Below are 25,580 nucleotides of genomic sequence, written 5' to 3'. Positions count from 1 at the left end.
TCGGCCAGAGGACTTTCTCCTTGTTCTTGGCGGGAGGCCGGGGACAACGTGGAGGGCAACAAAGGTCAGGACCAGTGAGCCACAAGTAGGCCGGGACACCCCAAGCTCCTAGCCAGGTGGGAACAGCCCCTCACCTTTGGGATCCACGGATGAACACATCTCAGGGATTGCCAGTGGGCTCTCCTGCCCTCCTGTGGCCTTCGGTTGTAACTGCACCCCCAGGCTGGCTTTTCACATTAGTGGGGAAGGCGCCCCCCAAGCTCCACTTGCTCCACCCACAGACAGGTCACAGAGAGGGGGTGCTGTGATTCTGTCATTTGGGGCATTTTCCAATCCCATAAGATATTCAGCTCTAAAAGGGGAATGGAACTGGCATGTAACCAGGGCTTATTTCTTGTACCAGGGACTTTGCACACCTGGTTTCCCTGACCTCATCAATAGTCGTGTGTGTGTGTGTGTGTGTGTGTGTGTGTACACACATGTACACTCAGGTGCACATGAGGACCAGGTGAGCTGTGAAAACCAGGGGCAGAGCAACAGGGTGTTGATAGAAAGGGGAGTGTTGGGGGGATTGCAGCAACCTGAGGGGTGTGGGTCCCCTCCAGAGGGCACAGCCACGTGACCCTAGCAGATCACCCTTGAGTGGGAGGGCTGGACTGGCACTTGACAGAAGTCACCGTCTGGATCTGCCAACAGTTTCGCATTTCAAGTGCAATTAGTTTATAAAAGGGTTTAATATGATGCGAGTCAAACAGAAGCTGTTCGGTATTTTTAACACCGTGCGCTTCCGCGACACCCTCCTCTTGCAGGTGAGGTCTGTAGAGAGGACGTGGCCTGCCCTCTATGGCGTGGCCGTTGAGAGGCAGAGTCTGAACTTGAACCCCTGTCCCCCCTCTTAGCACACCTGTCACCTGCTCTGTTCTCCAGTCCCTGGGGCAGGACCGACCCACTTCTAACCTCTGTGGGGTGGCAGGAAGCATCAGACTCAAGCTAGCAGCTGGGAGACAGTCCACATATTGATCAAACTTGACCAACCAGGGTCCCGCTTGAAGTCACAAGAATACTGTGGAGTCCCCAGAGCCTCACGTGGGCCCCCGAGGTAGCAATAAATGCAGCAGCCTTGCCCCATGTTTTGGTAGTGCCCACCTAGTACCCTTGGACCTGGCTTTTCCCTTAAATAGGACAGAACAGGCCTGATCTCTCCCAAGGTCAGGTTGGCTCTACCTGGACCTGGGTCCAGAGTCCCTAGAAACCCAGCACCTAAGGGGGCAGGTCACCTAGATGGGAAAATGAGGTTGGAAGCAGGAGGGGATTTCATGGCTGAGTCCCTAGCGTGGCCCAGAGCCCTGACCCTTGAGCCACGGGGCCAGACAGTACTCAGATAGTCTCTCCCCCAGCTCAGGGTGGGGTCTCTTCCTGGAGCAGCTGCTCTGGTAATGCAATCTATAAATAGATATTTGCTTTAAAAAAGTAATAAATTAGATCTTGGACCGGCCCGAGGTGATCTGGCAGGTCATGCATCGTGTGATATGAACACTGCTCATGTATCTCACCAATGTCTGTGCCTCACCAATCATGTGTCCTGCCACGTGTAGGGCTAGGACCCAGGCCATTGACATGGGACACATGACAAGTCCCATGTAAGTGCCACATGCCAAGAAGTCATGCATGGTCTGCTGTGTCACAGATACATCATGACAGCCTCACTATGCCACATGTCCCCCTGGTCACATAGATCATGCATAACGCAGTCTCCTCCTTTGGCCATACCAAGCTCCCAGTCCCCAAAAATGTCCTCCCTGAGGACCACGCAGGACCCTCCAGGTGCAGGTGCAGGGCGCAGGGCAGCCAGCTGAGGCCCTTTTGCTGAGCCCTCTCTGGAGGCGGAAGTTGGCATCGCTTGGCTGGATCCCGAGGGTCTTCAGAGGGCCATCAAGTACCCCGAGGGGTCTGGGGCTGCTTGTCAAAGAAGGCAAAGTCCAGCCTGGGCTCCTGGCTCTGCAGACGCTGGGCCACTCCAGGGGGAATGGGGTTATTCCAGAGGCTGCAGGGCAGAGACGGGCATCAGCACCCAGAGCTTCTGCCTCTAGTGTCCTGCCTACAGATTGGGGATCAAGGACCCAAAGCAGAGGAGTTGTGCCCAGTTGCCCCACAGAGCAGTCTAGACTGGCATGGCTGCCCCAGGGAGACGGTGTCCCCCACCCCCACCTCTGACTTCTCCCGCTGTCTTCTTCCCTGGGGGGCCGTGGTCCCAGCCAGGGGTACGCTCCTATGACACATTTGTGCAAATACGGACAATGCTCCCCTTCTTCAAGATACTTCACTTCCATTTTCTGAATTTGTCCTAATAGATTGATGTTGATGGAACTTGACATTTACCCCATCTACTACAAATCTAGTATGTCTGCAAAGTGATGAGGTCCTCATGTGCAGTGCCCTTGCTCAACTGTAGGTGGCAGTGATGACAACTACCACCTAAGTGCTTGCTGCCGGGCAGGCTCAGTGCTTTACGTACTCACTTAGTCCTCACAACTACTCTCTGCAGTTGGATACTATCATTATCCCCATTTTACAGATCAGGACATTGAGGTTCAGAGAAGCTGAGTTACTGGTGCAGAGTTAACACAACTGGCAAATAGCAGAGCTGGGATTGATCCAGGTCGGCTTGCTGCTAGGGTCTTGGTGGAGTGGCCCAAGTCTCCTTCAATAATCCTTGACCTACACCCTGCCTCTTCCTACAGGGAGTCTCCTTAGATTGTGGGGGTTGCTCTGACCTTCCACCCACCACGCCTGCCCTCCACGCCTCTGTTACCGGATGACTTGGATGGCAGACCCTTGGGCCAGGCCTTCCGCCAAGAGCCAGGCCCCACAAGCTGTGATCCGATTCTTCTCCAGGCTTTCCAGTGGACAGTGGAAGAAGAGGGAAGAGAGATGGGGGGGGGGGCATGAGACTGGGGGAAGGGCATCCCTAGCTAGGTCTCAGGCCAAGATGGGGACACACCCTCCCCACATTACCAACATGCAACAGTGGACTGTGGCTGATGCAGCAAGGAGACTGCAGGCTAGATCCCAGGGAGAACTGAGCTTGGCAGAGTGCAACTCAAGGGCTTTCGCAGGATGCAGGTCTCCCCTCCCTCCTCCCCCTGCAGCCCTCCCCACCCCAGAATGCCCTTCTCTCATACTCCACTCTCTTCAGCCGGCCCATCCGGGGCAGAACCTGGGCCAGCTCAGCAGCCGCCTCATCCCCAAGAAGATTCCAGGACAGCCTGCAAGGGAGGAGCCCAAGGGGAGAGTCAGTGGTGGGAGAGCCAGGAGGGGTGGGGAGGGGAGGGCAGGCAGACGCAGGGGAGGTCACCTTCCCTTGGGGACTTCTCCGGGCACAGATAGCTCCTTCCTCTGTACCTATCCCCTGTTCCCCAGCTGGTCTGCTCTCAAGAACCCAGGCATCTTAAGAGCAGGCTGTCCTGAGATCGCAGGCGTGGTTAGGAGCTCAGCCGTGATGCAATCTCCCCCCACCCGGTGCCGCGCCCACCCGTGGGCCTCCCATATCATTGTGTAGGTTATCGCCATGCTTCTCTTTAGATTAGGTGAGGGGTGCCGCCAAGCGGGGTGAGGGGGAGGCTGGCAAGGGCCTGGGGGCCCCTCTCACAGGGTCTCCCCTGCTCCCCAGCTTGGCAGAGAACAGCCTGGCTAAAGGGGTCCCACACTTCTGCAAGGGGCTCCCTTATAAATAACTAAATAATAAATAAAATAACTTCTTATTTTGTACTTAATCCTGGTATCGGGGATTGTACCCAGGGCCTTGTGCATGAGAAGCAAGCACCCTACCATCTGAGCTATACCCCCAGCCCCTTGTGAGACAGGGTCTCACTGAGTTGCTTAGCGCCTTGTTAAGTTGCTGAGCCTGGCTTTGAATTCACGATCCTCCTGCCTCAGCCTCCCAAACCATTGGGATTACGGGCATGCGCCACGGCGCCCGGCTAAGAAATCAATCTTAACAGGAAACATCACGCCTGTCAATGGGAACCCAGTGCGCAGGACCCTACACAGAAGGCTACATACATGGGTAGACACAGTGCAAACAGTGGCGGCAACTTCTAGCTGCGACCCATTTCCTTCCTAAGGTGCTGGGTCTGTGCCCTGCGCCTGTTAGTTCAAAGGGAGGCTCACGGGCGTGAGTCGGCCAGGCCTGGGACGTTCTCTCTGGTGTAATGAACAGGGTCAAGACCGCTACCATACAAACCAGCACCCTCTGGTGATCACCTGAGGCCTCTGTTTTTGGAGGTGGCATTTCCTTCCACCCTGCGGAAGGGTCCCAGGCTAGTCCTGGAAGTCTGGCTTGTCTGGCCTCAAGCCAGTGTGATTGACAAGGGGATCTGGGTCCTGCGGGCACGGCAGGCGAGAGGTTGGGGTGTCGCCTGGCTTAGGTGCCCTGCACTACCCATGGTGGCTCCCCAAACCAGGAGAGGCTCCTCCCAAAGGGAAGCTCAGAGGTGACCACCCCTCAGAGATGGTGGGGCCACCTCCCCTCCCACTCCGCACAGACAGGGGAAGCCGATGGCTGTGCCCAACACCTCGAAGCCCACCACGTGGCACAACTTCTACAAGCAGAGGTTTAAACAAGAACGACTGTCCCCACTTATATGTGGAACCACCGGCCAGGGAGGCCCGACGGGCCTTGGGTCCCACAGCGCCCATTCAGGGCTCAGGGCTCCTGCAAGGCACTCACAGGATTTCTTCAAGGGCTGGACAGAGTGTGAAGCTGGCGGCGAGGCCCTTGGCAGCCTGGTTGTCGATGTCACAGGAAGCCAGGCTGGAGGGACAAGGGGGCGGGATGAGGGGGCGTCTGGGTGGGGGGCAGCTCTAGCTGCAGGGGGAGCCACCTGCCCAGGCCCAGGGCAGGTGGGGAGTCCTAGGAACGTGGCCCTCTCTTGTCCCTCCCACGCCTCTGCCTGAGGTCTCTGTCACTTCCACGGCCCTCCCGGGATCAGGTACAGCCCCCAGCACAGGGCCCAGGATCAGGGAAGCTACTCACTCTATCCGCTGCAGCTGCGGGAGCCCCTTGCAGAAGTGTGGGACCCCTTTAGCCAGGCTGTTCTCTGCCAAGCTGGGGAGCAGGGGAGACCCTGTGAGAGGGGCCCCCAGGCCCTTGCCGGCCTCCCCCCTCACCCCGCTTGGCGGCACCCCTCACCTGATCTCCTTCACATGCGGGCATCCGTCCAGGGCCCGGCCCAGGCTCAGCGCCCCCTCTGGGCCCAGATGACTGGAAGGCAGGCTGGGGAGGGGGGAGCAACAGGAGCCTGGGGACCAGCTGCGTGGACTGGGGGCCTTTCCAGAGCCCCCGGCCCTCGGCACCTTCTCCTGCAGCACCTGACCCTTGGCCTTTGGTTAACCACGGCCCCAGCCCTCTCCACCTGTGGCGGGTGTCAAACACCCTGGCTCTGGGATCTGAGAGCCCCGGTTCAAGGCCAGTTTCTTAGTGCATTAGGAAGGCAAGCTCCCCCCTCTTCTCCAGGCCCAGCCCCCTTCCTGGAGATGGGGCACGGGGACATTCCAGTCCCGCGGGGCTGCAGGCCACTCAGATGAGGCCACCGATGTAGACCACGAGGTGGGGGCCATGCTGGGGGCACCCCTCCCACAGAGCGCTTGTCCGACACCCTCGTCCCCCCTCAGAGACTGGCTCGCAGGGCAGGTGGAGCTGGGGACATTGTACTCTTTTTGAAGATGGGAAACTGAGTCTCAGAAGGCGCCTGGGCTCACAGGGACAGGGACAGGTGGCAGGACGGAGCGAGGCTGGTTCTCCCGACTCCTTGCTGGACACCAGAGGAGCACAGGCAGCCCCAGAACATGCTGCAGCTGAGTCCCAGCAGGACACCCCCCTGCTCCCAGGTCCCCTCCCTGCTGTCCCTTCAGGCTCCGGGGACGGGAAGCACTTACTGCAGGACCCTCAGGTGCCGGGGCAGTCCCTCAGCCAGCCCCAGGGCAGTGGGGTCCCCCAGCGCATTGAAGCCAAGCCTGAAAGAGGAGAGGGCACGCTGAGCCTGGATGACCCCAGGACCCCTGTGGCCCCTCGGGGACAGGAGGGCCTGGGGACTTGGGGGACATCCCACCAGGGCGCACTTACCCCAGCTCCTCCAGCTTCCTGCAAAGAGCGAGGGACTTGGCCAGCTGCGCTCCCCCAGCCAGGCCGATGCCATTCGCTGAGAGGCTGTAGGAGGGGACAGCCATCAGATCCGACTCTCCTCCCACACCCCACCCATCTGCAGGGCCACGGGGACACCCTACAGCAGGAGGTCACCGTCCCACTGCCCTGACACTGAGGCGGGGGAGGGAGATCTCAGTGCTGGCTGGAACCAGGGGCTGGTGTCTCCTGGGAGCAGGGGTGAGGACCGAGGGCCCCCTCCTCTCACAGGGCTGGCCACTCACTCTATCTTCCTGAGCTCAGGCAACTTGGGGAGGATGGCGGCTAAGTGCCCGGCACCGGCATCTCCGATGGCGTTGTGGCTCAAGCTTGGGGAGAGAATGACATGACCATCAAACCCACTGGCCTTCCACCCCCTCATCTTGCCCATACCCACCTCTAGAACAGGAGCAGAGAGAGGCCTGGGCTCACCCCGGGGCAGCCCTGTCACCGTGGGTGCAAGAGGGCTCCCAACTTTTGGCTTCTGTTTAAGATGTTCTCCCTGTTGTCTGACCTACATCCCTCTTGCTGCCATTGATTCTCTTACATCCTGTCTTAGGGTCTCAACAGTTCTCGGCCGGGCGTTGGCGAGGCAGTGTGAAGGCGCCAGGAGGGGAGACGACTAAGAAGCCGAGAACTTCCTGGAGCAGCCCTTGTGCTGTCTCCCCTGCCAACGTCATCAGGTCTGGGGAAGGGGACAGGCCACTCACCCCAACTCCTCCAAGCTTGCGGCAGCTCTGAGTGCTTCAGAAAGGTGGCAGCAGCCGACGTCACCAATGCTGTTCCCGCTCAGTCTAGAGGAGCAGGGGACAGGCCAAGAGACCTTAGAAAAGAGCCTAAAGGCCTTCGCAGGGGCTGCACTCAGGACTCTACAGTTTGCAAAACCTATATACACCCAGGGGCTCGTGGACCACTCACAAAACTCCTGGGGAGGGTGGTGACTGGAATGGGCATGAATGTCCCCAACATCCAGGTGAGAACCAAGGCCTAGAGGTGAGCCAGACTGGCCAGGCTCCAGTGGCTAGCAGGCAGGGTGGACTGTGTTCAGCTTTGCCGGGTCAGGGGCTCTGGGCCGGCCTGGCTGAAGCCAGCTCCATGTGGTTCTAGAGTCCAGGCCCCCGGCTCCAGGGGACAGTGCTCCCCTCCTGCCAGTGGCGGCCTTCCCCACTGGGGCCTTGCCCTCTCTGCAGCCTGACCCCCGTCTCTGTGCCTGGGGAGAACACACCTAAAGGAAGGGCCCGGGCAACTGTCTCACCCCCTGCGAAGGATCTGCCTGAAGGTGGTTTTCTTGTCTTTTGCAAATTAAAATTTACTGAAGTGTCTTTCAGTGAGTTTATTTTGGGTGGAATGACCCGGAATGTCCTGCACGCTGCCCTCCTGGTCCTGTGCACCCCCCCACCCCTGCTCTACCTCATGGCCTATTTCTCTGCCCTGCTGGAGGAGGGGCAGGGCTCGGGATAAACCAAAGCCAGGCTTTGTGCTGTTGCTTTGATCTGAGGCCCCATATTTCCTATTTTGAAAAACCACATCAAGAGGGTGCTATTTAACTGGGCGCGATGGCGCGTGCCTGTAATCGCAGTGGCTCGGGAGGCTGAGGCAGGAGGATCGCGAGTTCAGAGCCAGCCTCAGCAAAAGCCAAGCGCTAAGCAACTCAGGGAGACCCTGTCTCTAAATAAAATACAAAATAGGGCTGGGGTGTGGACAGTGGCCGAATGCCCCTGAGTTCAGTCCCCGGTATTTGTTTATCAAGGTGGGCAGGGAGTGGAGACCACAGGGAGAGGATATGGAGGCCACCAGGTCGGAGTTCAGACCCTTAACTTCTCAGAACTGCGTCCCCTGGAACGTGCTGGAAACACAGAAGCTGGGCACTCGCTGTGGGGCCTGGACTGGCATTTTAATAAGAGCCCAAGGAGAAGCAGGGGCACGTGAAAGGATGTGTAGGGACCTGGACTCAGCTCCTCCAGGTCACTTTTGTCACCAGGAGGAAACTGGTGACACCAAGAGGCAAGAGTGGTGGGCATCAACCTAGGAGGGCACAGAGATGTCCCCAGAGGGAGCCACAGAGGGACCTCAGGGAGGTGCCCAGCGCTTCCCGGGTCCACGTCCCAGTAGAGCCAGGGAGTGTGACTTCCCGCTCATCCCTGTGGCCACTCACCGGAGGCTCTGCAGGAGGGTCATGTGGCTGAGTCCCTGGGTGAGCATGGCCAGGGTGGAGCCACCCAGCAGCAGCTGACTGAGGCTGGAAGAGAGGAGGCCACATGAACTTGGCGGTGTGGTGTGGGGTCCAGGCCAGGCAGTCGAGGCCTCTGGACTTAGGGTGACCACCTAGATAGCCACTTACACCTACTGTATGAAGAGTCCCCCCCCCACCCCCGGGCAACCTAACCGCTGTTTGCTGCATGAGTGACGGGGGCCCCACAGGTTGCAGTCTGCGTTCTGGACCCCATGGGACCCAGACTGACGGAAAGCAGTAATGGGGACCGTGCGTCGAGTAGATAATAGGAATCAAGCACTGGGCTGGGGCCTTCGGTCATCTCTGCTTTACAGATGAGGAGCCCTGAGGCTCAGAGAGGTAGAACCTGCTCCGAGTTCCACCCAGAGCACAGCAGCGTCCAGAACTGAAGCCAAGTCTGCAGGATTTCCAAGGCTGGGCCCCCTGGGATCACCCAGCCTGGGCAGAGGGGACAGTAGCAACAGTTCTTACTAACGACACCGTGCAGCCTCTGTCTGAAGCTCCTACTGTGTATTATTTAATCCTCACAATAACCCCAGGAAGATGGGACTGCTTTTATCCTCAAAATTGAGAAAATACGCTAAGGCTCAGAGAGGTTTAGGGACTTGCACAAGCTCACACAGTAAGAGGTGGACGAAAACAGGAGGCGATCCACTGTCCTGGTTTGCCTAGAACTGAGGGTTTTCCAGGACTGGCAACTTTCAGCACTAAAGCTGGGACAGCCCTGGCAAACCAGGATAGTTGACCACCCTGCCAAGAGCTGACCCCCAGCTGGTGTGGTGGCTCCTAACCATCCTGATGCAGGGGGACAGCTGGAAGAAGCCAGCTGGACTTCAGGAGAGCTTCCCATGGAAAGAGACACTCAAAAAGGACAGATCTGGAATTCAAAGAGGCCCCTGGTCACTGAGGATTGATTTCTTGTTTTACAAAAGGAAAGACATCAAGTATATGTGGCTCCCTCCTGGGGACATAGTTTTGATGAGCCCACTTCAAAGGTAGGGTAACTGAGGCCACAAAGGGGAAACAGCAGCACAGGTGCCAGGGAAATCAGAAGAGGCAAGGTGCCCAGGTCAGGGCACAGGACTGAGTGCTTCTGGGACCCCCAGCTGCTAGCCCTGGCCCAGGTGCCTGTCAATCTTTATCAGATGGATCAGTGAGTTCGTGAATGACCTCGTGGGGCCTCTCACTCCTAAATAAAAACTTCCGGAAAGCCAAGGAGAAACATGGGCACATGGGGGGGCTCTGTGAAGACAGTGGCCCTGTGGTCCCAGGCTTCTCTAGCCCCCGCCCCTCCCCAGGGCAAGCAGAGGAGCCAAACGGAGGATCTCATTGCTATGGCCAAAAGTCAAAGGCTACTTTTTAAACTGCACTGAGAATATATGTTGAGAAGAAACCGGAGAAAAAGTCACAAATGGATTGTTCCCGGAAGTTTTCTCGAGGGAGTCGCGTCTCCTGGGGACTTGGTGTCCTTTGTTACTGATTTCCATCAGGATGGAACTTTTTATAACCAGGAGATATTTTTGGTCATCAGAAAAACTTTTGAGAGATTAAAAGCAGGAAATGCCGATGATTTTTTCCCCCCTGGATGCTGTCTGAACAGGAATCTCTGTGCAGTGAGGCTTCTTTTAGGCTGGTTTGTGACCCGCATCTGGCCACTGAGAACCGTTTGTATTTAGAGCTTCAGCGATTGGTTGAGGAGTGAGTGTGTGGCTGAAGCCAGTCGAGTGAGACTCAGTTAGGCCTTTTGTTATGACCATAAGGGGAAAGGTGCTCTCTCTCCACTAAACTGGGAGAAAATAAGCCAGTAGCCGTGGGACAGCCCACCTGAGAAGCAAGCTGAGTGGGGTGGGGGAGAGAGATCTGACCAGCAGCCAGCGCCTGGATCCAGCCATGCCTGAAGTCAATTGCCTTGGGATTTTCCATGACATAAGCCAATAAATAACCTCCTGGTTTGAGTTTCCTGAGACCAATCACCTTGATGATCGAGTCCAGAAAAAATCAAAAGATCTTGGGAAAGCATTTAGCTCCCCCGGGGCCATCAGAGACTTGCCAGTGTGTGCCCACAAGAGATATCAGGGTTCCTAGGCACGCTCCCTCTCCCTGCCCACCCACCGCTCGCTCTGGCTCCCCATTACTCACCACCGCCACTTACTCGAGTCTCCTCAGCCTGCACTTCCCCTGCAGGGCCCCCATCAGTGTCCTGGTGCCCTCCTCACTGAGCCAGGTGTTGGAGAAGCTGGACCAAGCACAGACACAGTTAGGTGGGCCACCCGGCCTGGAGCTGAGCCACCCCTCTGCCCCCGACCCGCAGGCTCCCGCAGATCCCAGACGGCCTCCAGCTCTAGGGTCCTCGTGGCGGCACTGCTTGCCCTGCTGTGAAAGGACACCAGGGACAAGGCCTACCAGTGACACTCTGTAGGTCAGTGGCAATGCTGAGACCAAGAACACAGTGCCCAGCCTTGCCTGGCCACGCTCGGAACGGCTGGACTTCAGCAGGAGGACAGTCGTAGGTGGCAGCCCGTGTCCACCTACCTAAGGCCCCACTGTCCTGTCCACCCCGTGCCTTCCCGGGACCAGCCCCTCCCTGGCCACTCCACCCCGAGACTCACTCCAGCTCCTCCAGGTGGTGGCAGTGGCCCAGGCCAGCCGCCAGGTGGACAAGGCTCTCGGAGCTCACGCAGCTGGAGGTCAGCCTGGGGGGATCAGGGGGCAGCAAGTCAGGCAGGAGCCCTGCGTCTCAGGAGCCCCTGAGGCTGGCAGCAGAGGGTGGGGATGTGGCTCCTGGGGACAGGGTGTGGGGACCTCCTTGTCTTTCAAAACCTCTCCCATGTGGACTTATTAAGCCAAGATATAGCTGGAGGCAGGTGCCTGGGCCATCTCCTAACCACAACTGCGACTCACAAGACGCCATGGTTGGGCTGCTGTCTCTCTCTGCTTTGCGATTTTCAGCCACTATGTGGGCGGGGCCACGGACCGCCGTGGGAGGGGCCAAGGGCCTCTGTGGGCGGGACCAAGGGCCTATGTGGGCGGGGCCAAGGACCACCGTGGGCGGGGCCAAGGACCACCGTGGGCGGGGCCAAGGACCACCGTGGGCGGGGCCGAGGGCCTCTGTGGGCGGGGCCGAGGGCCTGTGGCTTCAGAGCTTCTCTTCATGAGGCAACGGGTTGGACTGAACGTTAGAAAAGCTTCCTTTTGCAACTGTCATACTGATCCAGTGAGGCTTGCCAACAAGGGACAGACTGAGGAAGCAGACATTTACATCGTCATTTTTTTTTTTTTTGGTCCTAGGAAAGGAACCCAGGATGCCTAACCACTCAACCACATCCCCAGCACCATTTTATTTTTTATTTAGAGACAGGGTCTGGCTAAGTTGCTCAGGGCCTCACTAAGTTGCTGAGGCTGAACTGGCCGTCCTCCTGCCTCAGCCTCCTGAGCCGCTGGGATGACAGGTGTGGGTCGTCTGGCCACTTTTTACTAGTTTGCAATTATTTCAAAAGAAAAATGACACCAGAGCTTGGGAAAGGAATAACTCTGTCACTAAGAAAGCTCTTTCTTGTCTATGACCCTGGGCCCTCAGCATCTTCTCTAGGACCCTGTGCCACCTGCCCACTGGGCGGAACACAGAATCCCCTAGGCCCAGGGCTGGGGGGACAGGAAGTGCTGGGTGGGGCCGAGCGGCAGGGGCAGGGGGAGTCTTATCTGCACACCGGAAGCTCCTCAGCTCCGAGAGGGCCAGCAGGAGGCGCTGCAGCAGGCCGCTGGCATCGCTGGTGTCAGGGAGGTTAACCTGGGACAAGCTGAAGAGACCAAGGACATGCTAGAGGACTGCAGGCTGGACGCATCTCGGGGTCCTCCACGCAGAAGGGGAGGCCAGGAGAGGGGAAGGACCACCCGAGCTCCCTGTGCCGCCCCGGGCTCTCCCTGTACGAGTCCCTCTGGCAAAGAGGAGCCAGAAGGCCAGTGTCACCGATGGCCTGGGGCAGGTCCCGGCTCAACCAAGACCTCAGGCCTCGACCTGCGTTGCTGGGTACCCACCTGAGCAGCCGCAGCCTGGCACATGTCTCCATCAGCCGTGCGACAAGAAGGCTGTGATGGGTCCCCAGGTCACAGTGAGCCAACCTGGAGGCAGACGGAGAGGTGGTAGGAAATGAACACCTGCTCCAGATGGAGGATTCAGCCTCCTTCTTCATGGAGCGCATGGCAGAGGGGAACGTCGCACAGTTTGTCCAGTTATGCACAGTGCTGAGAGGCGGGGTCCAGGTGCACCCGCTGGTATGGCTGTGCAGGTTGCTCACTGAACAAGGGAGTGCGCCCGGCCAAGGAGGCCAGGGGGGGCTGAGATTCAGCCGCACTCTATTCCCCAGAATGTATCCATGTGGGGCCGCATCCACTCAAAAATGGTGACGTTTTAATTATCAAAAATGTGCTGTGGCTCTAGGTCTCTGAGAGTAGGTAATGGGAGAACTTGACGCTCTTGGGGACCTGGGAGCCTCAGGAAACAGTCTGTGCAAAGACCCTGAGGTCCAAGAGAGCACAGTGGTGTTCGAGGAACTCAGGGCCGATGGAGGTGCCTGCAGCTGGGAACAGGTTTGGGGTGCAGAAGGGGAACACAGGCAGGAGGCTTCGGGGGCTGGGCAAAGACGGGATGTCAGAGGGCTCTGAGCCCAGCCACGAGGAATCTTGGTCGGGACAGCCGTGCACCCGCTCCCCGCCACCACCTACTCCCCGGGGCCCCAGGCGCTGGGTCCCACCTGAAGGCCACAGCCTCTGGGTTCTCTTCCTGACGAGGGAAGTCCAGCTGGACACAGAGCCGCTGCTGGGTCTCAGAGATGCTGCCGGGGGCACGAGGAGCCAGGGTGAGGCTTGTGGCAGCTTCCCCGGGAGGCTGAGCCGGGGCCGGGGGCTGCCAGGCCTCCCCAGAGCCCTGGACCCCTTGACCCAGATGGGGGTCAGAAAGCAGTTCCTGCCCTGAGTCCCAGACACCGAGAGCGAAGCCTTCACAGCGATTTTAAGTGACTGATAGAGGCTTTTCAGACCACGACGAGAGCCTTTTCAGGTATGCAGGGCAGTTCCAGAATTTTCCAAGGAAGGTCAGGGGCCACAGCAAGGTAGAAGGACGGGGCAGGGGACCTATCTGCAGGTGGCATCTGTACCCTTGAGCTCACGGGCTTTGCCTGAATATTAGGTCAGGCCTCCCAGGCGGCAGGTGCCACGAGACCCCACTTTTTGGAGTGGGAGGTTGGGGCCACAGAGTCACAGAACAGGCTCAGAGCAGTGGACACCCAGCTGGGATCCGAGGACACAGGACCGAAGCCCTTGCTCTCAGCCGCCACGTGTCCCTCTGTTATCTCTGGTCACAGAGCAACACCCAGGGCTGCTTCCAGTGACCAGTCTGGGCTCCCAGCCACGCCTGCTCGCCTCCTTGCTTTCCTGCGTCTGACCCTGTGGCTTGACTTTCGCACAATCCCAGCAGATGGTGTGGCCCTCATGGAGGTCACTGGAACCCCTTTGCAATCTCAGGGGACACAGAGAACTTGCCCGTGACCCAGCTATACCCCACCCAGATCAGTGTCTCAAAGAAATCAATGTCTCCACGACGGTTGGTCAAAAGAGGGTCCCAAGGGTCACGGAGAGAAGAAGAAACCAAGGGGACTCCTCCCCAGACTCACCTTATTTCAATGACGTTGCCCGAGGCCTGGGCACAGGCTTCCAGCAGGGCGGGCACCCCGGCTCTGCCCACCCATGGCTCCTCCACCCTGTCACAGAGGGGGACACTCAGATAAGGTCCCCCAGGGCAAGCAGCAGCTAATCTGCACTCTGGGTGGGGGAGGGGGACCAGGAGGGGGAGGAGGCTTTTTAGTTGGGGGCTTATTTTAAAACTATAAAATTATACAATTAGGCAGAAGCATAAAACGGAAATAAACATCACCCTGGTGCCAGCAATCATTCTGCAGCAATGCCAACCAAATATGTTATTTTTTTAAAAAAAGATCCATATAATGTTAACATGACAAAGACAGGAAAACCACGCTGTGACCCTAACTTTGCATTTAAAGAGGAAAAAATACACAGAGAGAAAGAGGGAGATGGGGGATATGAGGAAAATACATTAAATATTTGTTCATTTGGTCGAATTTTATTATCTTTAGTTTTCTATATTTTATGACTTTTTTTCAGTACAGGGGACTGAACCCTGGGGGCTCCACTACTAAGCTACATCCCCAACACCCCCCACTAAGATGTTGAGGCTGGCCTCAAATTTGAGATCTTCCTGCCTCAGCCTCCCAAGTCACTAGGATTACAGGTGTGCACCTCCACTTCCGGCTATATTTTATAAACTTTTTTGCAATGTGCATTAATTTAGAAGCAGGGAAAAGAGAGTGATTTAAAATATTCTTCCTTTATAGTTATGTTACATTTAAAAAAAACCCACTATTTTCTTCTTTATGCTCTTCTGGATTTTCCACAAATTTCTACAACGAGTACATATTATTTTTAGGCTTAGAAAAGTTTTATTTTAAAATGTTATTTTGGGAGATCCAAAAATTCCAAGTGTATGCCCAAAAGGATTGAAAAGAGGGACATGAAGACATTTTTGAATACATGTTCATAACACCATCATTTATAAGGCCAATAGGTAGAAGCAACCTAAGGTCCCTCGGTAGATGAATGTATGAACAAATTGTGGTCTATCCGTACAGTGGAATAGTATTCAGCCTTAAAAAAGGAAGGAGTTCTGACACAGGCTACCCCAAGGCAGAACCTTGAGCACATTATGCTATCTGAAGTAAGCCAGGGACAAAAAGTCAAATATGGTCTGATTCCACTTAGCAGAGGTCCCTCGAGTAGTCGTATGCATAGACAGCAAACAGAATGGAGGCTTCCGGGGCTGGGGGAAATGTAAGCAGGAATTATTTATTATTTATTGGGTACAGGGTTTCAGTTTTGCAAAATGAAAAGAATTCTGGAGATCAACTGCCGAATGCACTTGACATTACTGGACTGTCCACTTAAAAATGGTTGCGATGGTACGTTTGGGACTGGAGTTGTGGCTCAGTAGCAGAGGGTTTGCCTAATATGCATGAAGCCTCAAGTTCAAGCCCCAGTACTGCTGGGGGGAGGGGGGTGGTAAAAAAGGCAGATTTTGTGATGTATATTTTATTACACTTTTAAAAAAATGTGGTCTGGGGACAGCTGGATCTCCCATGTCCTGTCATGGGCTGCGATGACCGTGCTGTCCATGAAGTCAGAGACGTGATCTCATCTCTGGAGCCTTTCATCTAACTTCTAGCTGACAGGATGGTCGGGGGTTAGGGGGACCATCTCCATGGCATCAGGAGAAGGCGACCAGACAGAGCTAGAGGGTGGCAGTCTGCAGCACAGAGGCCACAACTGAAAAACCAGAAGTCAGCTGCCCCCATGCAAATGTGGACCTTGTATGGGTCCTGGATCCAACAACCAGCTGTCTCGTTGGGGGACAATGGGGGTGATTTCAGATTAGACCAGGAATCGCTACTGAGTTTCTTAGGTGTCCTGATTGAACTGTGATTGTGTAGAAAACGTCCTTACTTCTTAGAGATTTGTGGTGAAATATTTAGGAAGGATAGTTTATGAAGTCTATATTTTAAAATACTTGAATCAAAAAATAAGAATATGAACTGAATATGGAAAAATATCAACAATTGTTTCACCTAGGTAACAGGATAAAAGTTCTTAAAAATTATTTTCTCTAACCAGGTACAATGGTACATAGCTATAATCCAGCTACTTGGGGAGGCTGAGACAGGAGGCTCAGAAGTTTGAGGCAGCCTCAGCAACTTCGTGAGACCCTGTCTCAAAATAAATGAAAGGCTTGGGAGGCTGAGGCAGGAGGATCCCGAGTTCAAAGCCAGCCTCAACAACTTAGCAAGGCCCTAAGCAACTCAGCAAGACCCTTTAATATTTATATTTAAATAAAATATTAAAAAGGCTGGGGACGTGGCTCAGTGGTAGATCACCTGCCTAGCAGGTGTGAGCCCCTGGGTTTAATTCCTAGTACCTCAAAAACAAAACCTCTTTGCTTTTTGGTATGTTATTTTTCGGATTTTTTAAAAAACACTTTTCTAGTTGTAGATGGGCACAATACCTTTATGTTACTTATTTATCTTTATGTGGTGCTGGGGATCGAACCCAGCGCCTCACACATGCGAGGCGAGGCTCTGCCACTGAGCCACGCCCAGCCCCTGGGTGTCTTTAAACGATGTGGCTCTATAAGCGTACTGATTTTAACCCTTGGTTGGGAGTCCTTTGGGACTTTCATTTCTTAAACCCCAAAGCATGAGCCCCACCCTGGGGAGGGACAGCTTCTCTGTGTGCCCAGGGGCGACTCTGGGACAGATGGGTCCAGTGCAGGGTGTGGGTGCGGGACAGGGCCAGGGCCATGGTCCTGGGCCCCCTGGGGAGGGCGGGAGGTACCTGAGGCAGAGTGGCCCTGCGGGGGGCCTCATCAGGCTCAGAAGGAGGGCCAGCTGCTCCAGGCCCAAGCCGCACCGGGTCAGCCTGGGGACAGAGGGTGGTCACTGGCGTGGCTCTGGCCGGGCGCCCCACCTCGTAGCTGTCCCAGGGGCTGGCCTGGTCACTCACGTGATCTCTGTCAGCCGGAGGGCCTGGCTCAGGCTGGTGGCCAGTCTGGGCACATGCTCGGGCCCAAAGCTGCACTCGCTGAGTCTGGGGCAGAGGGTAGGGCAAGGCCTGGTGGGCGTGGGGCGTGGCTCTGCTTCCCCCCAGTCCTCCAGGGACCCCGCAGGGGAGCCCCACGGAGGCCAAGGGCCTGGGCCAGCCTGCGGAGGGCTAGGGACAGCGTCAGCTTTGGGCGCTGCCTGTCTCTGATGGAGGACCCCCTCCCCCCAGCAGTGTTAAAGTGAGTCACTTGGGGGACCCTGGCTCCGGCCAGGCACCGGGCAGGCCTCCGGGTGCCCAGGGACCGGCCTCACGTGCACTGCCCCCCAATCCCCACAGCGTGGGTACAGGCAGGGCCTCCCCCGCTGCAGGAGGCCAGGAGCAGCCGCTTCCGTCCAGCCCAGCGTGGCCCTGCCCTCCGGCTCATCAGAGGCCCGGGAGAGGAGGCAGGCCAGGCGGGACCCTCCTGGACAGGCGGCCACTCACCCAGACCCTCAGCTGAAAAGGGGCAGCACAGGGCCGCCCCCTCGGGGGGACAGGGCCACTGGCTATTGCTCGGGGGCTTCCAGGAGGGCCTGGCCTCTGGGCTGGACTTCAGGGCTCTGAGAATTTTCTCTCAGAAGCAGCAGGGAAGAGGCTGCAGGCTGCGGGCCCAGGTGAGCAGAGGTCGGGTGTGCACACCCACAGAGCAAAGGCCCTGAGGCCACAGTGTGTGTGAGTGTGTGTGTGAGTGAGTGTGAGCGTGTGTGTGAGTATGAGTGTGTGTGAGTGTGTGTGACTGTGAGCGTGTGGGTGTGAGCGTGTGGGTGTGAGTATGCGTGAGTGTGTGTGAGAGTGAGCGTGTGTGTGTGAGTGTGAGTGTGTGTGACTGAGTGTGGGTGTGTGTGAGTATGTGGGGTGCTGGGGGAGGGCATGGTGGGAGGTGCTCAGATTGAGGAACAAGATGAGGCAGGGCCTTTGGGTCATACTTGGGCCACGGAGCCACACCCTAACTGTAAGTCTTGAGGTTTCTGGGGTCGAGATTCTGGAAACATCTGAGAATAAATCCAAGTCTGGTCACTTCCCAGCTGTGTGAGCCTGGACAGGTTACTGAACCTCTCTGTGTTTTAATTCCTCATCTGTACAATAAGGGATTGGAGGACAACCTACCCCTCAGGGTTATTGTATTAAATGAGTTAATGTGTATAAAGTGTTCGGAAAGGCCTGGCTGGCTGGGGAGATATATCGGCTATCATCATCATCATCATCATCATCATCATCCCCTGAGGGCCCTGGGCTCTGTCTCTCTCAGCCTCACCATCATGTCCTTGGGCCAGTTCCTCTATATGTCTCACTTCAGCTATAAACACGACTTCCAAATGGGTCCTCTTGCCTCTGGCCAGGCCTCCTCCAACCCATTCACCCACAGTGCTAGGGGGGTCTTCTCTCTCTCTCTTTCACACACACACACACACACACACACACACACACACACACCCGGCCATGCCACTCTACTGCTCTAGACTCCTCAGTGGCTCCCCATTGCCCCAATATAGAGTTCAGACTGGAGGTGTGGGGAGTCCGTGGCAGATGTGGGGACCAAGCCCAGGCAGAGAGCTTGAGGCAGACTGAGGAGGAGAGGCCTCAGTGGAGGAGGCTTGGAGGCCACCACCGGCCAGACCCCACGGCACTGCCCCCGGGGTTACCTAAGTGTGGTCTGCAGGGTCTCCCCCGGCTTGGAGAAGTGAATCCAGAAATCCTGCGCGCAGCCCAGGCTGCAGGGAGAGAGGACAGGAAGCACGTGGCACAGGGTGCCCAGGGGACTCAGAGAGGGAAGGGGACACCCACAGGGACAAGGTGGAGAAGCCACAGGTGGAAGGACCCTGGCCAACTGGAGGAGATGGTCATCCTCAGGATGGACCCGGCCTTCCCCGTCCCCACGAGCCCAGATCCCCGTGGCACCGGGAGTCAGGGGCTGGAAGCTGTGATCCCCTGAGCAGAGAGCGGCAGAGGCCCGAGGGGCTGCCGAGCTCGGGGTGCTGCGTCCTGTCGCCTTACTTCACGGAGGCCTCCCGGACCCGCGGGCGGGAGGGCAGGGTCTCCAGCAGCTGCCACACGCCTTCCCGCGAAATGCCGTTGAGGCTCAGGCTAGGGGGGAAAGGAGGCTCAGGATGGCGCCTGCCAGCCCCTCACCCCCCAGCTGTCACTGCAGAAGAGGCTGAGTGTCCAGGCCGGGGCGCTGGGGAGAGAGGACCAGGAGGGACACTTCCACGCCCAGGAGGAACGGCACCAGGCCCCGAGTCCCTGCGAGCTGCACCCGGCCACTGCCCCTGTGGCCTGCACAGGGCGGTGAAAGACCCCACGGGCAGCCCCACCCTCCGGGGCAGGGACAGGGAGGACCAGGGCGCAAAGCTCTGTTGCCTAGCAACAGGTCAGAGCCTGGTGGAGGTGGGGCAAGAGTGTGGATGGCTTCCTGGGGACCCTCCTCCTCCTGCGGGGACATCTCCAAATCTGTGTCCCCCAGAACTGCCCCTTCCCTCCGTCCCCGGGTTCCCCAGTGATGCCCTCTAGGGACGCGGCCATGCTCTGGCCCGGGAGCCTCCCTCTCCCCTGTCCTGAGCCTGCTCCCCACTTACTCGAGCGACCCCGAGATGGGCACCTGGGGCAGGTGTTCCAGAAGCCATCTGAGCCCATCGTCACCCAGCAGGTTCTCTGCGAGACTGCAAGGGGTCGGTCACAGGGGTGGGTGGTGGTCCCCGTGGCCACCGTGTCTACTGTCACTGCTACTCAATGTCACCACGCCATCCCTGGCACCACACCCGCAATATCACCACCGTCACCCTCACCCGGGATGCCCCCACACTGCCCGCCCCGCCCTCCCCGGCTCCCCAGCAGGCCCGCCCCAGGTGCCCCTCAGTATCTGGGGGCGCCCCAGGCCTGCGGGTCCAGGAGGCTCTCAGGAGTTCGAGAAAAGCCAGTTCACTTTCACCGGACCCCTGGCCTGTGTCGGAGCCATGATACATTCAGGGATCAGAGAAAGGTTGGGGCCTGCCCCTCTGGTTGGGTCACACGGGAAACCATGGGACAGGTTCCCATTCCCTGTCCTGGAGCCATCTGTGGTTTGAGCCACAGTTTCTGGATCAATGTCACCAGCTGGGTAACAGGGGCAGCCTCGGGGCCCAGGTCCTACAGCCCTTTCTGAAGGGCTCCCAGAAGTTGGTTCTGCCACGTGGGGACCGGGGATGGGAGAGAGAAAATGGCCCAGGGACGGTTTAGGGATGTCCCGGGAATCTTACGCCTCTCCTGACAGTGGATCCGAAGGTGTAGGTGGCCCGTGGGAGTCATGCCCACACGCGCCAGCACCCCAGCCCCACCCAGGCACGAGTCCCGCCCCTCCCCTGACTCACTCCAGTTGGCTGAGGTTGTCACACTTGCTCAGCAAACAGCACAGGGGCTCCACGTGCTCCAGGCTCAGGCTGCAGCTCCGGAACCTGGGGGGTAAGGGAGGACATCAAGAGGGGACCAGGCAGTCAGCTCTGGGACCACTCCATCCTGGCTAGACCTGGGCGTGGCCTCTGGGCTCCACCTTGGATCTTCAGAAACTACCCAGCACACCCCGATCCCACCCCCCACAGGGCTCCACCGGGCACCCAGGTTGGTGTTGCTGGAGATCAAACCCAGGGCCCCTGCCCGCTGGGCACGACTCCACCACCGAGGCGCACGCCCAGGCCCCGGTTCTGCACTTCCTCACCTCCTGCAGAAAAGCTGCCTGCCACTGAGGTAGGAGCCCATGCAGATGGCTGGGTGCCCATCCTGGCCCTGGCCCTTACTGCTCTGTGACCACAGCTGGCAGCTGCTAAGCGTAAGTGTGTGCAAGGTTCTTAAAATGGTTCAGTAACAGAGAACTGGCAGCTGCTTTTGCTCAAAGCACTGACTCTTCGTCAGCGCCGGCAGGTGCCCAGGGGATCCCTAACGGCATCTCTGCTGCGTTTTGTGTCTGTCTCCTTTATTAACTCGGGACCAGGTCCCTGCTCCCCTCTGGTGGGCACGTTGATCCTGTAAGCAGCGTGACGTGGGTTAACTAGCCCTAGATTCCCATGACCTATCCATCCCCTTTAAGACTGAGGACAGCGAGATAAGAGCCACGGAACTGTTCTCAAGGGTTGCCAGAGCCTTGGAGGGCACCTAGAAGAACTGCAGTCACCTCGGATTCCAGAAAAGCAGAGCCTCCTGGACAGAATACTGTGCCCCACCCCCCTGAGGTCACCTCCATGCCAGTAACTGAGGCTGGAAGCAGGAGCCACCATCTCATGAGAAATGGATTGTCCCTCAAGTGATAAGGACATCTCCAGAGCGACCTTGCAGACAGTGACCAACCAGGGCTGGCCTGACCAAGAGGACCGACTCCACCAGCTGCGGGAACCCCAGCCATAGATGTCCCCACCCCTGCCCTCGCTCCCCTGTTCTCTAAAACCTCCAAGTTCCCGTCAGTCCCTTGAAGACACATCTTTGGTCACTCTACCCCACATCTGCTCTTCCCGGCATGCCCACGCTGATTCAGATCCCTTTCCTGTCCTTCCCCGCTGTGCAGCTCATTGATGGGCACATTGGCAGAGGTGGCAGAGATGGACAACCAGAGGGATGGGTCCAAGTCTCACAGGAGAGCTGGTGACAGCTGGTGACATTGAATAGTTTCTAGAAACATCGTCTCTGCATTCAGAGGTTGCCCTCTCTCTCTCTCTCTCTCTCTCTCTCTTTTTTTGGTACTGGGGATTGAACTCAGGGGCACTTGACCACTGAGCACCGTCCCCAGCCCTGTTTTGTATTTGATTTAGAGTCAGGGTCTCACTGAGTTGCTGAGTGCCTCACTTTTGCTGAGGCTGGCTTTGAACTCTAGATCCTCCTGCCTCAGCCTCCTGAGCAGCTGGGATTACAGGCGTGTGTCACCATGCCCGGCCAGAGGGTCCCCTCTTGCTCCGGGTTCTGCTTTCATGCAACACCTTCCTCCTTCTCCCCTGGGGCCCACCGAGCCTGGCTGGGTTCAGCAGGGGAAGGACCCTAAGGTCTGTGGGTGCGGCCGCCTTGGGCATGGCTTCATTCGGCTCACAAACCCCGCAGCACGGTGGCTCAGAATCGGAGGGCCGGGAACTGAGGGCTCGCCCAGGTGCCAGGCCTCGGTGGAGCCGGGCTTGGGCAGCTGGCCAGCAGGTGGTGACGCCCCTCCCCGCAGCGCCAGCCCCTGTGTTCTGGCTGGGCGGGCGCAGACCCCTTGCCTCCCTTTGCAGGCTCTCAGCTCTCTCTGGACCTCCACTTCTTCATGTCGGGTGCAGCGAGTCTCCCTGCAGGGTCCTTCCGGTCTGTACTCTGTCTGACCACGCAAGAGGCCAGTCTACTGTCCCCAAAGCCCCCCGGTCTGGAACACGGTTAGGGGCACTTACCCACAGCACACGCCTTCCTTGTCCTCGCTAGGTCTGAAGTGCAGGGTGGCGTGAGTCAGGGACCTGGAGCAGACAGCACCCGGCTCAGCCACCCACGGCCACAGGGTGCTCCCAGGGGACAGGCATCCCTCCTCAGAGGCACAGCCTGTGACGGGGTCCCACTGCCTTCGTCCTGTCCCTCGTACCCACAGACTCCAGGCCCAACCCTCTGAGCCTAGCCTGGTCGTTCCAGGACAATGCCCACCTGAGGTCCACCTTCTGAACCCGTGGGCACAGGCTGAAGACGTCGGCCAGCAGCAAGGGGCTTCTTGGGGACAGCCCCGTCGGGCTCAGCCTGAGAAGCAAAGGAACAGAAGCGAGATCATGGACGAGAAACCTGGATAGGTCGGAGGGCAGGAAAAGGGGGCAGTGGGGGGAGGGCTGTGCAGAGCCATGGGGAAGGGACTCGAGAGGGACAAGGGGCCTGGGAGGCCAGCAGGCTTGGATTTGCTGTGTGACCTTGAATAAGTTACTTGACCTCTCTAAGCCTCAGCTTCCTTATCTGGAAAAGAGAACTGGACAGTGGTCTATCTTCTTTTCTGGTGTTTGGGGGTGTGATTACACCCAGCAGGCATGACACTGGCCCCCCACCGTGTTTACTACTGTTGTAACACTACTGTTTGTGCCCATAACACAGACTTGACAGTGTGAGAAGCCTCAGGCCCTCGAGGGGAGTTTCTTTATGTGAACACAATATTGAGTTTTGAGCTCAATACTTCTTTGTTGTGGGGACCGTCCTGTGAGAGCTCTTGTTAGATGCCACTCCTAGCTGTGACAACCAGAAACACCTCCAATGCCCAATGTCTCCTGAGGGGGCAAAATCACTTCCACTTCCAAACCACCACCTTAGAGAAGTGCGAGGTCCGCCTTGCCTTGGAGGCATCCCCAGGTCCTCCATGACCCCCATCTCCTCCACTTTCTCTCCAACGAGTCTCCCTGCCCGCCTTGTTGCTCTCCCGCTTGACTCCGTCATGCCTCGGGGCTTCACACATGCTGTGCCCTCTGCCTGGAATGCAGTTCCTTGCTCTTCTTCACAAGGCAGGCTCCCTCTCCTACTTGAGGTTGCAGCTCAGGGTCCCCCCTAAGATATGTTCCCTGCCACTCTGCCATCTTCTAACTCAGCTGTCCAGTTGTCCACTCATTTACCATCAAGAAAAATCACCTTATCCCTGGCCACATTCGTCTTATTTGATTTGGCTCCTTGTGCGACAAGGCGAGCTCCAAGAATCAAGGACCTGCTCATTTTCTTTTTCCCTGATGTGTCTCCAGTGCCCCGAATAGTGCCCGGCTCACAGCAGATGCACAAACACCGCAGGTTGAGCAAAACAAAGTGTAAGCCCTGGTAAGGGTCGGGCTGGCCACAGACAGATGAGGAGTTGGGACCAAAGCTGTGTGACTTAGGCAAAGAAAAGCCCCTCTCTGGAGTGAGGATTCCCACCTGTTCATTTTAGCCTGCCTTATGATGAGTATAGGAGCCCTTCCCGACCCATTCTGTCCAGGCAGGTGGGGAGGACCACAGAGGGGCCGTGGGTCGGCTGTTGTGCAGCTGCGGGCCTCTGGATGCTGCCATGCCTCCCCTGTCCCCATAGGAGTGGACGATAAGCAAGACCCCAGAGGTGACGTGAGCCGTCCTAGGCGTCCCAGGCCCTCGGCCTTGGTATTCATGGTGCTGTTAACAATATTATGATTTAATTTCCTGTTGTATTTTCCATCTCAGCCGCAGCTGTTTCCCCCTCTGCTTGAAGAATATTGAAAGTAAATCCTTTTTAAATTCTAACCAGTCTGAGCTGAAATTAGAAAATAGAAATTTTAAATACTTTGGGAGAGGCTGCTTTAAAGCTTCACTGTGACGGAGCTAAGATGGTGACCTTTAAAAAAAGGGAGTGTGACATATATGTGGCCTGCACCTGTACCGGCCCTTCTTAGGAGCAGGTGACCTTCCTGTGGCCGGGAGAAGGACGGTAGTGCATTTTGAGGAACTGCTTGTGTGGGTCCCAACCTTGGGGAAGGGCAGGGGAACAGAAAACCCATTTGCCAGATGAGGAGCCTGAGACCCCCTGGGGACAAATAACTCCCCTGCTCTCAGGTTGACAGAGAGTTGGGGGACGTTGGAAGCAGGTTTGAGTGCCCAGCTGTGCCTGATGAAATCATGACCCCCCCCCCCAGGGCAGGAGGGAGGAGGAAGAGGAGGCGGCTTTGTAACAGAAGGGCCTTGGGACAGGGGCCCGGGAGCAGAAATGTGGGATCTTACTGCAGCAGGCGCAGCTGGGGGAGCCGCGGCAAGCAGTGCAACAAGGTCTCCAGGCTCTGGTCGCTCAGGGTCTCGCAGGATAATCTGCAAAAGAGCATCTGAGTGAGGAGGGGAACCTTCCAGGGAAGCAGGGAGCAGGGCCTCCCAGCCAGGACCTTCTGCAGATGGGGCTTAACCAGCGCTGCTTGAGACTCTTCCCCACAACACGGGGTCCTTGACTTAGTGCTGGGGCTGGAAGGTTGGAGACATCTGGAAAATACTGGGAGGAGCCAGACCCAACCCCCTCTGCACGCTGCACCACGAACTCCCGAGGGCTTTCCCCTCTACCCAGATGGGCGAGCAGGGCTGCCATCTGCGGGCACCTAGAGCGCCCGCTGCACCCCCGGTAGTGCGCGTGCCGCTTCAGTGGGCAGGGCAGGTCAGCAAGAGGAGGCGCGAGCCAGCCCGTCAGAGCCCACCTTCCTGCTCATCGCTCGTCTGGACACTGCAACAGGCCCCGCTGCACTCAGGAGACCTCCAGACACCCACCCGGGGTCTCTGCTCTCTCTGAGCACCCTGGGATTCACCTACGTCCTCTACTAGGGGGCAGGAGCCGCTTGTGGTCCTGCTTTCTCCCCTGTGGTCCCTGTGGTCTCAGGGCAGGCAGTGGGCAAGGCCTCCAGCATTCAGGTCATCCTTGTGTCCCCCAGAGCCTGGTCCTGAGCCTGGTAGACAGTTGGTGCTTGAGAGTTAAGTGCTCCAAGTGTGCTCCATGCTGTGTGGCAGCGTTGCTGCTCGAGAGAGCCTGGAAGCAGCCTGGAT

General features: G+C 57.5%; 1 protein-coding gene across 5 annotated transcripts in view; it reads right to left on the bottom strand.

Annotated features, from left to right (window-relative positions):
- Positions 1-715: 715 nt before the first annotated feature.
- Nlrc5 (NLR family CARD domain containing 5) overlaps positions 716-25,580 on the bottom strand; it is an 84,871-nt gene continuing 60,006 nt past the window's right edge. For 4 of the 5 annotated variants that reach the window (XM_046434982.2, XM_046434984.2, XM_058575935.1 and 1 more), the window contains 26 exons: positions 24,780-24,863; positions 22,734-22,823; positions 22,490-22,552; positions 20,459-20,542; positions 19,688-19,771; positions 19,110-19,199; positions 18,758-18,826; positions 17,037-17,120; positions 16,869-16,952; positions 14,084-14,170; positions 13,166-13,246; positions 12,450-12,533; positions 12,122-12,211; positions 11,024-11,107; positions 10,567-10,650; positions 8,337-8,420; positions 6,892-6,975; positions 6,427-6,510; positions 6,125-6,208; positions 5,938-6,015; positions 5,192-5,275; positions 5,036-5,107; positions 4,730-4,813; positions 3,183-3,266; positions 2,813-2,896; positions 716-2,044 (listed from right to left, as the gene is read on the bottom strand). In XM_046434982.2, coding sequence (XP_046290938.1) covers positions 1,933-2,044; positions 2,813-2,896; positions 3,183-3,266; positions 4,730-4,813; positions 5,036-5,107; positions 5,192-5,275; positions 5,938-6,015; positions 6,125-6,208; positions 6,427-6,510; positions 6,892-6,975; positions 8,337-8,420; positions 10,567-10,650; positions 11,024-11,107; positions 12,122-12,211; positions 12,450-12,533; positions 13,166-13,246; positions 14,084-14,170; positions 16,869-16,952; positions 17,037-17,120; positions 18,758-18,826; positions 19,110-19,199; positions 19,688-19,771; positions 20,459-20,542; positions 22,490-22,552; positions 22,734-22,823; positions 24,780-24,863 — 2,176 coding nt within the window. In that variant the 3' untranslated portion in view covers positions 716-1,932. Of the gene's footprint in view, positions 2,045-2,812; positions 2,897-3,182; positions 3,267-4,729; positions 4,814-5,035; positions 5,108-5,191; positions 5,276-5,937; positions 6,016-6,124; positions 6,209-6,426; positions 6,511-6,891; positions 6,976-8,336; positions 8,421-10,553; positions 10,651-11,023; positions 11,108-12,121; positions 12,212-12,449; positions 12,534-13,165; positions 13,247-14,083; positions 14,171-16,868; positions 16,953-17,036; positions 17,121-18,757; positions 18,827-19,109; positions 19,200-19,687; positions 19,772-20,458; positions 20,543-22,489; positions 22,553-22,733; positions 22,824-24,779; positions 24,864-25,580 lie in introns of those variants that run through there. The other variant, XR_009225908.1, reaches the window with a different exon arrangement.

The sequence above is a fragment of the Marmota monax genome, unplaced genomic scaffold (assembly GCF_021218885.2).
Source record: "Marmota monax isolate L192 unplaced genomic scaffold, Marmota_monax_Labrador192_F-V1.1 WCK01_AAM20220418_F8-fsc00024, whole genome shotgun sequence".
NCBI lineage: Eukaryota > Metazoa > Chordata > Mammalia > Rodentia > Sciuridae > Marmota > Marmota monax.
The sequence above is the reverse complement of the archived record's forward strand: the minus strand, read 5'-3'. Positions and strand labels throughout refer to the sequence as shown.